Consider the following 15,022-nt stretch of genomic DNA (forward strand, 5'->3'; position numbering starts at 1 on the left):
TCACATCTCCATCTTCTCATATCTTTCACTTCCAAACTTTCTTAATAAGTGATTTTCTCTCCCAGCTTTCATTGCTTTATTAATTAATGCATTCATTAACCCCTTGACCAAGTGCCTTAACTTTTCTGGCCTTCAGTATTTCCTTTCTGTAAAATGAGTGAATTGGTCTGGATTTGTTGAAGTAAGCTGTCTTTGTAGTCTCTGGTCTTTGGAATCCTTACTTGGAGCCCCAGTTTATAAAAGTGAGCTATTCTGTGCTAATTTTTGCTGGTAAACTTTGAGCCTTTTGCCACATCAGTAGCTGTCATGTGGGCCTCTGGAACTTTCAAGAGCTCTCAAAGCCACTGGAAACCCTTCAGCCCTAAAATTTGATAACTCTACGGTAATTACTGAAGTTTCATTCCTGAAAGTTTTAAACAATTTACTTGTTGCCAAGTTCTCTTCTTAGACATCATTTCTCCTGCACATCTTATAGTATCTAAACACTTAGAGTACTGTTATTTCCCTTTCTCTCCACATTTTTTTCCCCTTGGTTTTAATCTCTCTGCTACCCAGTTTAAATTTCAACACTTCCAGGAAACCATTCCAAATCATTCTAGCTCATAGTAACATTTTCCCCTTAATAATCCACTGTAATGGTCACTATTTCTGCCATTTACTTGGCATTTAAAATTTTCACAAGGGGCCAGGCTCAGTGGCTCATGCCTGTAACCCCAATACTCTGGGAGGCTAAGGCAGGAAGATTGCTTGAGCCTGGGGTGTGAGACAGGCCTTGGGCAACATAGTGAGACCCCATCTGTATAAGAAAAAAAAATTTTTTTAATTACCTAAGGTACTTTGAACTACATAAATGTAATTTAGGCCTGGATTCTGACCTAAAGAAATATAATCTAGTAGAAGAATAGCAATATACGAAATAATTAAATATTTGTAATTATTTCAACTCAGTAATTTGAAATTTAAAAAAAAAACTCAATGGTTATTGAGTTAAAAGTAATGAGTGCCATAGGAGAGGTACAGATAGAATTCTGTGGAAACTTAAAGATACCTTTCACCTGGGAGAATAGAGCAGAGTATCCCAACGGAGATGGGTTGGGTCTCAAAGAGAATGGAGTATCCAAACACCTGAAGGTGGGCATTTCTGATCAAAGGAGCAGCGTAAATCATGGCAAAAGTAGGAAAGCATAAGATAGTAGGTATTATGGTTTGTCTGAATGGGTTACGAAGAGAAAGAATGAAATGTAAAGATGTAAAAGTAAATCAGACATAGTGTTGTCTTTTTAAAATACATCTATCTTGTTTTCCCAATTATGTTATAAAATCTGAAGACAAGTAGTATGACTTATACTTTTAACCTCCTACAACAAGGGCTATGGGTAGAGTGGTAATATTTGGTAAAAATTTTGTTAAATATATAAAAGGTAGAAACAGTAGTTTCCCCAACAAGCGTTATTCTAGGTGGCTTCTTGTCATGCCCTTCTGTTTACTTAGACTGTGGTTTTATCAGTAAAAACTATTTTAGAGCTTCATAGTAGTGGTTCTTTACAGCTTAGAAATGATTGTGGGGGCCACTGGCACAATGAATAAAGCACCTGACTATGGATCAGAAGATTCTAGAAGTCATTAGGGGATTTTTTTTAAATGGGAGCGAGGGCAGTTATATGTCTGATTAACAATACTCAGTTTAATTTACTCCCTAAATGACATGGGAAGTGCTGGCTTGAGTTGAGGAAAAGAATAAATATAAACAAACTTAAGACTCTAAGTTCTTTTTGTATTTTATTAAATTAGATTTTTTAAAATATTATCAGGATTCAGATTTTATTTAACCACAAATGTTTTTTAAAAAGAAATTGAGTTAAAAAGCTGTCCCCAAGAATTGTGTTGTATTGTGCATGGGTAACTTTTTGTTTTTTACTGTTATAAAACATTTTATATGATTTAACAAAAGATTAGAAACTTCAGCTAGTCTGTTCGTGTTGCAAGAAATTCCTGGCACTGCTGTTCTCCTTGAAAAGAGTATATTACATACGCACATAAAAAAAGACAGGAAAATGGACTGTGCCTGTATTCATCCTTTTCTTTCCAATGACATATGCTAATTCTTTTCGTTTTTATAAGGCAAAATATACTTGACAAATGAAATTGGAAGTTATAACTTTCAAAAGTCATTTATTTTAAAGATTCTTATGGCAAAGCAATTTATTATTTTACAATATTTGTTTTGTTTTAAACTTTCTATATTATGTGCTAGGTGAAAAACCATTTCGCTGTGATGAATGTGGTATGAGATTCATACAAAAATATCATATGGAAAGGCATAAGAGAACTCATAGTGGAGAAAAACCTTACCAGTGTGAATACTGTTTACAGGTAAGAGAGATGGCTTGAAATTTTTCTATTGTAATTAAATTATACAGTAATTATAAATTAAATTAGAAAACATTACTACTTAGATCTATTTGAGAGGCCTTCTCTTACTGATTAGATTTGTAATAGAAAATTGGCTCAGAGAATTATTTGGAATTATGTCTGTTATTGCACTAATATGTATTTATATTAATGGTTTTGTTTCTCTTTTTCTTTTCTTGGTTGACGAAAAACACAAATAAACAACCCACTACCATCTTCTGAATTCAACAGTATTTTTCCAGAACAGATCGTGTATTGAAACATAAACGTATGTGCCATGAAAATCATGACAAAAAACTAAATAGGTGTGCCATCAAAGGTGGCCTTCTGACATCTGAGGAAGATTCTGGCTTTTCTACATCACCAAAAGACAACTCACTGCCAAAAAAGAAAAGGCAGAAAACGGAGAAAAAATCATCTGGAATGGACAAAGAGAGTGCTTTGGACAAATCTGACCTGAAAAAAGACAAAAATGATTACTTGCCTCTTTATTCTTCAAGTACTAAAGTAAAAGATGAGTATATGGTTGCAGAATATGCTGTTGAAATGCCACATTCGTCAGTTGGAGGGTCACATTTAGAAGATGCCTCAGGAGAAATACACCCACCTAAGTTAGTTCTCAAAAAAATTAATAGTAAGAGAAGTCTAAAACAGCCACTGGAGCAAAATCCAACAATTTCACCTTTATCTACATATGAAGAGAGCAAAGTTTCAAAGTATGCTTTTGAACTTGTGGATAAACAAGCTTTACTGGACTCAGAAGGCAATGCTGACATTGATCAGGTTGATACTTTGCAGGAGGGGCCCAGTAAACCTGTGCATAGTAGTACTAATTATGATGATGCCATGCAGTTTTTGAAGAAGAAGCGGTATCTTCAAGCAGCAAGTAACAACAGCAGGGAATATGCGCTGAATGTGGGTACCATAGCTTCTCAGCCTTCTGTAACACAAGCAGCTGTGGCAAGTGTCATTGATGAAAGTACCACGGCATCCATATTAGAGTCACAGGCACTGAATGTGGAGATTAAGAGTAATCATGACAAAAATGTTATTCCAGATGAGGTACTGCAGACTCTGCTGGATCATTATTCCCACAAAGCTAATGGACAGCATGAGATATCATTCAGTGTTGCAGATACTGAAGTGACTTCTAGCATATCAATAAATTCTTCAGAAGTACCAGAGGTCACCCAGTCAGAGAATGTTGGATCAAGCTCCCAAGCATCCTCATCAGATAAAGCCAACATGTTGCAGGAATACTCCAAGTTTCTGCAGCAGGCTTTGGACAGAACTAGCCAAAATGATGCCTATTTGAATAGCCCTAGCCTTAACTTTGTGACTGATAACCAGACCCTCCCAAATCAGCCAGCATTCTCTTCCATAGACAAGCAGGTCTATGCCACCATGCCCATCAATAGCTTTCGATCAGGAATGAATTCTCCACTAAGAACAACTCCAGATAAGTCTCACTTTGGACTAATAGTTGGTGATTCACAGCACTCATTTCCCTTTTCAGGTGATGAGACAAACCATGCTTCTGCCACATCAACACAGGACTTTTTGGATCAAGTAACTTCTCAGAAGAAAGCTGAGGCCCAGCCTGTCCACCAAGCTTACCAAATGAGCTCCTTTGAACAGCCTTTCCGTGCTCCGTATCATGGATCAAGAGCTGGAATAGCTACTCAATTTAGCACTGCCAATGGACAGGTGAACCTTCGGGGACCAGGGACAAGTGCTGAATTTTCAGAATTTCCCTTGGTGAATGTAAATGATAATAGAGCTGGGATGACATCTTCACCTGATGCCACAACTGGCCAGACTTTTGGCTAAAAAAAAAAAAAAAAAAAAAAAGTGTAAATAATACTGGCACTTTAGAACAGATTAATCAAGAGTGGGGTTACTCTGTGTAAATGGAGTGCTGTACAGATTTAAGAGCAATTCGTAATAACAAGTTAAGCTGATATGAATAGCAAGATAATCCAATAACTGCATTTCGTTTGGTTAGTCAGCATTCTTTGAACTGCCTTACATGTTGTCACCTTTATAGAAGCAATGCATTACTTGTTTTAGATCAGAAACTTGCTATTCCACCCACACCAAGTTGAAAAAAAAAAAAAAAAAGACGTTCGCACAATTGTTTCCTAACTGATAACATTGTACATTCTTAGGAGATTAGTAATTGTGTGAAATTTACTCATACTGTTTCTAAGTTTTTCAGCATAGTCATTGCACTTCAGCAGGGAATCTGAGTATACTTTACAGAGTGAACTTAAAAGTTTAATGTCAAGAGATTATGGCTTAAATAAATTAGTATGTCTGATGGGGGAAAAACGAAACCAAGAAACCATCTTTTAAAAAGAATGATAATGCCATATACCCTTGATTTTCATTTTGCATTATATTGACATGTGTTTTTTTTTTTGAAGAAAAAAAAGTAATAAAAATCTGATAGTCTAAGACTCCACTATTTAAAAGCCTAATTACTTTAAAAATATGCATACTTTCAAAACTTTTACCAAAACACACAACTATTGAAGCATTCACTTCTCTATGGAAGTATGCATATTGGTGTCAGTTTCTTTGTACAGTTGTACCTAGATATTTTTTATGATTTTTCATGTGCAGGTATCAAGGTTTTGAAGTTTTAGTAAAAAAAAATTCTGTAGATTACATTCCCAAGAACATAATGCTTACACAAAATGTATATTCCACGTTTTAAAGCATAATTGTATTTTACTTTACATATACACTTCAGTTAACATAGAGCACTTAGAATCTATTTGGTATTTTTGATTTCTCAAAAGTAAAAATTTAGATTTTTAGGTTTGATATGGTTGTGTCATAATCATCTCATAATTGACAATTTTAACTTTTGGCAATAAAAGGAAATTGGGATATCTTTGGAGCTGTAAAACCTGGTTTAATCCTTCTCTTTCTAGACTCTTGATAGATTGGATAATTAAACAGTATCCAGAGAAACTAAAGAAATGGGCATTTTAATTGCTTATTTTATCTTGAGTTACTTTTTAATGAACACTGCTCATTACAACTTTACAAACCAAAAGTGTTTACTAATTCCAGTAACTACCGTTTCTTTTTCAGCTAGATGAGTGATCGGAAAATTTTTGTTGCATTTCAAATTCTAAATAAACTACAGACTTTATCCTTATACCATGAATGTTTTTTTTTAATACTCTGTCTTAAAATAATACAGCATGGTACAATAAATAGTGCTTTTATACACACACACACACACACACACTTTTCTGAAGAATGATGATTACAGTTACACATTGGGCAGTTTTGATTTTTGGAAATTATGTTAATTACTGACTATTCCAAGTTTTTCATTTTTACATTTTAAATTTCTGTCATCTTTGTCACAATGCACCTACTGTTATAGCACCAGTGAAAATCTAAAGTTAATACCCTTGGAAAATGAAACTATTGTTAATTTCCATTTTGACTCTTGTACTGGCCCTATAGATCTGCAGTCTTTGTTTCAATATAGAATGTTACCCATTTAAATTATTTTTTCTTTTATTTGTTATACCAAGACTGTTATCATAAGGAAAGGGAAGAAATAACTATCCACCCTTAACATCCTTCATTTATTTTAAATATATCGGTGTTTTATGATAAGGAATATAAATTATATTTAATGTGGTTTTCTCTATAGTTTGGTTATTAAGTTTTGCTTGAAGTACTAGTTTTCCCATTTGACAGCTTTCTTTGCTGCCAAAGTTTTCAACAATTTTAGACTTCTTTGAAGTAAATATTTAAGTTCTGCCATTATTGACTCAAGATTGGTGTGTGTTGTGTTGTGCATTACATAATTACACAAAGGCTTCATTCAGGTGAGGTGTTAAAAATGGAACTGTGCTCACCCTAGATAGGCATTGGTATTTTTCTCATAGTACTTTTGATGACAGTAGGCATTTATTTCCTGAGTTGTTTTTTGGAGCCTGATCAAAAATTTTGTACTATTGAGAACTTGATGTAATTTTGATACAGTATAGAGGTTTATTCAGTTGTTATAACATCACCAGCACAGTATTTAGAATATGACTCTATTGCTGAGCATTTAGGGTAAGCTAAGGAAGGAAGGCCTTTGAAAATGGTAGTTATGCCAGCAGACTTTCAGGTGTTGCATTCCTGTTTTCAACATATTTCTTTAAATCTACATAATGGCAGACTTTTCTACCAGGTTATAAGCATTTTTTAGATAACTGACACTCAGCCAGCATAACTTACTGACTTACCATTTATGTATAGTCATCACTCTCTTACTGTGAAATTCCATATGCCTACCAGGGTTACCTTGTTCTATCATCATATGATAAACATCTCAACAGTTTTGGGTTTCCCCACTTTGGTTCAGAAGGTTATTTAATTTCTATCTGGGCATTAATGGAGAAAATAAGTAGCCTTGTGTGCTGCTTTCGATTGAAACATGGAGGATACGAGATATTCTTTTGCAATTCATGTTTCTCATTTCTCAAAGTGAGCACATTGTTCTACAAAAACATGCTGGTACACCAAACTTTTGATCAATCTGAGCGAGGTGTGCTTTTTCTCTTGGGACGTACTCACGTTTGAAGATTGGAAACAGCACGTTAGATGAGGTAATATCTCTTGAACATCTTCTAAAGGGTTTTTTAAAAAACCTTATTGCACACATATTTCGTTTGTTTTGAATATTTAAGTGGATCTTAAATGTTTTAGGTCTACATGCAAATGTGGTACTTGATAAGGTAGGAATCCATCTTCTTAGCTCTGGCTGAGGATGCCAGCCATCGGTCGGGTCATTTTTATCTCAAGAGGCAGAAGGCAGTTATGTCAAGAATTGTGCTCAGGGCAGGATTTCGTTTCCACAGAGGAGAGACACTTGCAGAGTGCCAGCTAGGTTAGCTCTTTTGCCACTCCTTTCATTTGATTAGTTGGTTTTTTGATGGGTTAAAAAAAAAAAAAAAAAAAAAGGCCGGGAAACTTTAAAAGTAGGCATTACTGTAGTACTGCATTTCTTAGACTTAGAACATTTTAAAGTAGAACTCATTTTTTTTTCACAGTATATTTACTTGAAGAAGCACTATAATAATCAGTGATAAATATTTTGAGTCTGCAATTTAATTTAAAACCTTTTCCGTTTCAAATTGCTTTATTTCAGGGAAATAATTTTCCAGTTGTTTTGCTATGTTCTGCAAATAAAAACCGTGTTTCCTTTTTTCACTTAAACTTTGGTAGGAAACAAACTAAAGCAGACAAACATTTCTTGTTATGTTTGTTGCTTTCTTTAATCCAATGGATAAAAAAGTAAAACCCTGTAAACATTATTTTATTTTTTTATGCAATACCATGCTGTAAATATGGTTCATCAAATAAGGATGTACCGATGATTGAATCTTTAATTCTGCACAGTTAGAGTTTATATATAAACGTGTCTTGACAATCAAGGACTTTTATGTGAGTCTTCCTTTATGATGTTTATTAATGTTATGCATTCCATTTGTTTTGAAGTGAGTACCAATGTGCTAATTTGTATTGTCTGAAAGTATGTAATGTTTTTACAGCTTGTTTTTAAGAATCTGTAAATATGTACAAACAAATCACAGTACTGCTTTATGTTAGAAGGCATATGATGTTGTACTGTATGTAAGCAATAATACATAGCAGTGCTAACTTTACAAGTAGCATCAGGAAAGTTCTAAAAACATTTCAGAGTTATTAATTATCCTTATTTCATTTAATAATGATTATCTTTAATCAGTTTTTATAAGCAATTTCCATTGTTCCTCCTATTGGAACATAACACTGTTTACACAGCATAATTGAAGTTGCAGGGGAGACAGGCTAAATCTGACTTCATCTGTACTCACTTTCACTAAGCATTGAATGGCCTTACCACTCTTCTGCAAGATGGAGGAAGACCGCAAAACTTAGTGCCCATCACACTGAAGGAAGGGATGTGGTTTTTTTTCTTGCTTCTGTACTGCTACCTAACTTTGTGGTTTGCTTTGGATTTTAATATTTGTTTCTGTTTTAGATTCAAGCCCGTAAGTTTTGAGGTGACTTCAGCTCCATTGTGAAATAGATAGTTCTCTTCATATTTCATAATTACATTTCAATAATTCTAAACTTTCTACGTTGATTTTTAGATACTTATTTTTCAAGCTTGATTTCTCAGCTGATCAGATGAATTTATTCAACTTCAATACAAAGAAAGACAAACCTATTATAGTTTAAAGTGAGTAGATATTATACTGTACAGAACAGCTATTTGAACACATACATCACTGCTTTAGAAATAAAACCGCCAATTTATAAATGTATATGACCTACATTTTATAGGAAAAAATGTTTTTAAATGCTAGTCATTTATATAATGTGCTTTGAAGGATTTGCTAGTCCACTTCTGTCACTTTTTAGTACACTGGTATCTTTTATATGTAATGTATGCTTTTTATTATTGTAGCAAAGCATTTCAGTAGAAAGAATTTTGCAACAATATGGGGAAAATTTTTCATTGTTGGATTTGAATTATACTGGATTTTATCTGTGTAGTCTTACTTGTCTTTATTTTAATGCTGTCTGAAGGGAACTTGGTATCCAAATAAAGCAGGTAACCTCATTTTACTTCAAGGGCATACTGTGTAGTGCTGAATTTAATCTGAAAATCTGATGATTTTTAAAAGAAAAACAAGTTTATAAACATTGTACAGAAGAAATTAAATGTGTGATGGAAATCCTGATGGTGGAGCACGTTGAATTTTCTGATATATAGTGTTATTTTCCTGGGATCCCCTATGCCTTCTTTGTATTTCAACTAATAAAGGAAAAACCCTGTCATTAAAACTAGTAAGATAATAGGATATTCTGATTATACAGTATTACTATTGCTATCCCATTTTCTGACTTTTTCTCAATCACTGTAAATTTTTATTTTCTATTTCCTATTGATAATTAAATATGTACATAATATAGACACTGTTGTATAGAATTGAATGAATTGGGTTGCTATGCTTGAGTGGGTAGTGAAATGGAAATATTTGATGGATACTGAGAGTTCCTAAAATGCCAGAGCAAATATCTGAGGGAAAGGGGGCGTCATGTGTCTTGGGAAGGTTGCAGCAGGTTATTTCTTTGACTCCCTAGAAATAATGTGAAGGACTCAACTGCAAACTTGGGATCAGATACAAAGTGGGTCTTTCCTTCCCCTCTCTCCCCAAAAATAGGAGCACTAAATTTTAAAATCTACTCAGGTGAAAATTGCTTTGCAATGAAACTTATCACATTGAAATTTTCACTGTTAGATAAAAAGATATTTGTGATATTTTTAAATACAAACTTTTACATCAGTAGTTAGCAGCCTGACAGTTGAAACTTGGTAAGTCAATATATTTTAAAATATATTTTGGTCTCCAAATAGAATTGTTTTTAAACAATTGGGAGGATTTTTTTTGTTGTTTCTTTAAATACATTTTTATTGTCATTGTAAAAACAAAATCTTGCTTGACCCTATATTATGCCATGAATGGATTGCTGAGCCTTTATAATACAGTGAAAGCTTGTTTCATGCATAGTCATGGAACGTAGAAATGTTCTTTAAACTGACCTATTCATAAGAGGTTTGATGAGTTTCACGGCTTTCAACACTATTGTCATATTATAGTTATCTTTGCCATTTGGAGTTTATAAAACCATTTTATGTATTGTGATACTAAAGGAAGTTGTTTTGCTTTACTTTGAATTATTCGACTAATATTTGCAAATTCTGCATTTTAAATGTGGACACTGGCTGTTTGAAAAATAAAAAAAATACAGAATACAGTTTCATGGATAATTTTGGAGCTGAATTTTTCACAATATTCTGAACCAAATAACAAATGGTAAATATTGAGAAATCATGGTGGACAGATTTAACAGTAAAGAGAAAAGAATGTTTGGAATTAACAGTTACACAAATTGGGTGACAATTATCAGGGCCTTTACTATAGTTTTTGTGGAATGGTATTTATCAGACAGTTCTAAAATGCAAGAGTCATATGTTACTGTCATTGAATATTTTAGACTTGAAGTGTGTTTATCATAGGTCTAAGAAAATATGTGTGTGTTTTTTTTCTTTACAGATAAGATTTTGTTAACCCACTGTCAGCATACGTGGGATTTGTTTTCTTTTTTTCTTTGATTAGTGGAGATTTGTTTTCATCCATCTACCACCTTGCCAGTATCCTAGCTTGTGACCAGCGGGATGCATTGTAAGAAAGCTGTCTTCGGTTAGGAGTGCAGTCTGGGTCCATGGAACAAATTTAAACTAACTGGCCCTTGCAATGATCAGTTCTAGGACCCTGGCCTTATTAGCATGGTGCTTTAACCAGTTGTACATAATAATACCACTGACAGTCTACTAATGCATTTCCTAGATCCCAGTTTTTCTTGAATGATTAGGAATGGTGGGGAGAGGGGTGGGGAGATATTCTACATGATACTTCTCAATCTTCTAAAGGTTATAAGAAAAAATAAAATTGAAGTCATTTGAATTAATGCGTTGTCATTGAGTCTTACTTGACAATTTATCATGCACAAAGTGAGCATGAAGATTTTTCTGATTATATGTTTGGATTGAATTTAAAAATTTTTTCAGAGTGCTGGCTGTTCTGTTTCTTCTCGGGTGAACCTGATAAGATTATATTCATATGATGCATGAAGAATAAATGGAGGTGAAAAGTTTTAAATGAACTAAAACTAAAATTTGGGTCTCATAATTTTCGTGCTTTTGTCATTTTCAAATGTAATTAAAAGGAACATTTTGCCCACACAGTCACAGAGCTGCATATGCATATGTGTAAGAGCTGGGATGTAAAATGTGATACTGTAAATTAGAATGGCATTTCAAAGTGATTTTCAAGTGACTGGGAAAACTCAAATTTAGAAATGGACTTGAATTGTTAGAGAACATTTGAGCATTTGCATATTTACCTACTAATACAGAGGAACTTTCAAAGTGGTAACCTTAATTTTCCCTATCTTCTCCCACTCTTAATAAAACTGGAAATATGATGCTGTGTCAAGGTGGGGAAGGGAGCCAAAGAAATGCCTTGCCCATGGAACTGTGTTTTCTATTGATTTGAATCTTACTGGGGCTGACTTCTTTGACCCTGCGTTCATTCAGCACCAATCACCTATTTAAAAACAGGCATTGTGCTCCATGCAAATAATAGATGGCTGAGGCCATTAGCATGTCTATTTGACCATGTGAAAGGTATTTGAAGTGTTATCAATTGCAGGTTGCAGTATTGTACTTTAGATTATTAAAGCAAACAGAGTGTTAAGATGTGTTGAGTGCTGTGCTCAGTAATTTACATCTCATCCCTCAAACTTGTAAGTGTATGCATTCCCTGTTTTAGGATAGGATTAGAAAATATAATTCCAGAAGGTAGAAAATATATACAGACCAATAAAGTAGAAATAGAGAACATTGTTCAAAATTATCCTCTACCTAAAATAACAAAGTTATGGATAGGATTCAAGCCTGTATTGTGAAAATAAGAAAACAGGCTGTTCGAGGGAACTGACCTACCACAGGACTGAGGTTCACACGCATGTGAGTGAAAATACACCAGATGGTCACCTGTACCCCGTTGCGGGCTTGGAAATGGGTGGTCAGAGATGCTTTCCTGCAAGTGCAGAAATAACTGAACCAAGCTAGTCATTCTAGCGCAATCTTCATGGAAAGGTATTAATATTTTAAACACCTTGAATTCATATGTTACTGGTTCAATCCTCCCAGACTATGATTATGGTATTCTTCATGTTAAATAACTTCCAGCTGTTCCTATGTATGATTCTCGCTCTTCCTTCAAGGAATAGAAGGCCATTTCCTTCAAGGTGTTGTGGCCTCTGAAACTTATCTTTTAAACTTCCGATACGGTAGTTTCCCCTAAGGGAAAACTATGGGAGTTTCAGCACCATCACCCTGACACAACTTTTGTCAAGACAATATGAGGGTTAAGACTGATTGCTAGATCATGAAATGGCTGGAAGAGGACACAGCAGAGTAAACACATGCAGAGTAATTTGGGACCTCACAGAAGATGGCTGAAAGCAGTTTTGTTCATTGTGTGTGTTGTGGGGGGAGGAGAAAATATACACAAGAGTCTAGTAATATGTGTCTAAAAAATAGGGTTTTCTTTTTTTGTGGGTCGTTTAATGGGTTTTCTTTGGGGGAGAAGAGGATAGGGTCTTGCTTTCTTGCCCAGGCTGGGATGCGATGGCATGATCACAGCTCACTGCAGCCTTGTACTCCTGGGCTCAAGTGATCCTCTCGCCTCAGCCTCCCGAGTAGGTGGGATTACAGGCACATGCCACCACGCCCAGCTAATGTTTATTATGTTGTGTAGAGACAGGGTCTTGCTATGTTTCCCAGGCTTGTTGAACTCCTGGTCTCAAGTGATCACCCTACCTTAGCCTAAAAATATATATCCTTTAAGAATGTACTTCCAAGGCAGCATGTCTAATGTTGCATGGGACAATTTTAAATGAGCTATGCATGTTTTTTGTTGAGGATGATTGTGAGACAGTAGAGCTGTAGTTTGATAATATTCTATAGGCTGCATGGGCAAATAAGGGGTAATGAAATAAGCAGAGGACTTAGGATTAAATCACTGCTCTGCCTTGATTTATTTGTGTAGTCTCATTCAAGTCTGAGCCTCAACTTTTTTATCTGTAAAATAAGGATAATAAATGCCTATGTGAATTGCTGTGAATGTCAAATCCCTTGAGATAATTTGTAAACTGTAAAATATTAAATACATACCCTATTCAGATTTTATTTTCTTAAGGGCATCTTGCTCTGTTGCCCACACGGAGTGCAGTGGCATGATCATATCTCACTGTATCTTTGAACTCCTGGGCTCTAGAGATCCTCCTGCCTCAGCCTCCTGAAGAGCTGAGACTACAGGCTTGCTCCACTATGTCTAGCTAATCTTTGTTTTGTTTTTTGTAGAGACAGGGTGTTTTTTTAATGTTACTCAGGCTGGTCTCAAACTCCTGGACTGAAGCAATCCTACCACCTGCCTTGGCCTTCCAAAGTGTTGGGATTATAGGTGTGAGCCACTGTGGCAGCCTATCCAGGTTTTGAAGCGACACAAAAGCAAGATAGAGCAGAGTTGGACAAATGTTGGAAACCTCATTTCATGTAAAGCAGAACATATAATAACTTTTCATTTGCAGACAATATTATCTTTCAAAAGACTGAAGAAGATATGACAGTCTGTCTGGATTTAATTGACCAACAAGCAATAACTAGTTAATGAGGTAGAAATGATAGAAATTTTGTAAATAAGTGATTACTTATCTCATAATTTGTGTTCCCTGACAAATGGAGTGCAGGGTATTATAAAGCACAGGCCCTCAACCTTAGGAACACATAATTCAAAAAGCTTCATTAAAAAACTATGACTCCAGCCTGAACAACATACAGAGACCCCATCTCTCCAAAAAATGTTAAAAAATCACCCAGGGGTGGTGGTGCACCCCTTTAGTCCCAGCAACTTAGGAGGCCAAGATGGGAGGATCACTTGAGCTCTGGAGGTTGAGGCTGCAGTGATCTGTGATCCTGCCACTGCACTCCATTCTGAGTGTCAGAGGGAGACCCTGTCCAAAAAAAAAAAAAAAAAAGTACAATTTCATTATCACATACCCTGAACAGGATGGAACATTCTGGATGAAGTCTAAACAACACTGATATATATTGCCACAAATAAGAAACAATAAGCAGAAGTGTCATCCTACAAAAGTGAGGGAATATACTGAGGTGGAAGTCCTCAATTTCTCGCTCCTAAGCTATTGGTTAATCATAAACGGGAACCTGGCCGACCCATGAGGCAAAAGCAAACTATGGACAATGAGGTTAGGATGCTGGAGTATTAAATACCCTATTCAGGTATTTTTCTCTTACATTATTTTTCTTTCACTGTTTCTGTCCCTTCTTTGCTATTCTTTTTTTTTTTTTTTTCTTTCCTCTGAGTGTCTGTACCATCACAGGTATACATCAAACAGAAACAACCAGCGGATGGTATGTTTGATGAGATTTGAAGCCCTGCCTTTCATGTACGTTAGGTTTTTATTTATTTATTTATTTTTTTATGAAGACGGGGTTTCCCCATGTTGGTCAGGCTGGTCTTGAACTCCCGACCTCAGGTGATCTGCCCATCTTGGCCTCCAAAGTGCTTGGATTACAGACATGAGCCACCATGCCTGGCCTCTGCTTAGGTTTATTTAAGTGTTTTTTAGTATTCATAGTTCAGGAACATTCAAAATGAAATTGATCATCAGCAGAAGATTGTGAGACCCTCTGGATGAGTTTGTAAGCTTCTTAAAGGCATTAAGTTCAGAAAGCGTAAAGCTACCTCACGCAATGAGCAAGTGTGAATGAATGACAATGCTAGGGGGTGCAGGAAGCATTCGGGAGATTATTAGAAATATGGTGGAGATTCAATGGCATTAAGATGATGCTACGATCCAGGAGCCTGGAAATGCCAGAATTCTGCACTCAACTACAACTTGAACTTGCCACAACCTTCAAGAAAAAAAAAATTCCCGAAAGTGGCAC

The 15,022-nt window shown here is 35.3% G+C and overlaps 1 protein-coding gene across 6 annotated transcripts in view; it reads left to right on the plus strand.

Moving 5' to 3' along the window:
* ZNF148 (zinc finger protein 148) overlaps window positions 1–10,228 on the plus strand; it is a 148,128-nt gene extending 137,900 nt beyond the window's left edge. For 3 of the 6 annotated variants that reach the window (XM_032268284.1, XM_032268286.1, XM_032268290.1), the window contains 2 exons: window positions 2,255–2,373; window positions 2,644–10,228. In XM_032268284.1, coding sequence (XP_032124175.1) covers window positions 2,255–2,373; window positions 2,644–4,242 — 1,718 coding nt within the window. In that variant the 3' untranslated portion in view covers window positions 4,243–10,228. The remainder of the gene's footprint in view (window positions 1–2,254; window positions 2,374–2,643) is intronic. The other 3 variants (XM_032268287.1, XM_032268285.1, XM_032268289.1) reach the window with 1 other exon arrangement.
* Window positions 10,229–15,022: the final 4,794 nt, after the last annotated feature.

This window comes from Sapajus apella, unplaced genomic scaffold (genome assembly GCF_009761245.1).
Source record: "Sapajus apella isolate SASKATOON/1434 unplaced genomic scaffold, GSC_monkey_1.0 scaffold178, whole genome shotgun sequence".
In the NCBI taxonomy this organism is placed as follows: Eukaryota; Metazoa; Chordata; class Mammalia; order Primates; family Cebidae; genus Sapajus; species Sapajus apella.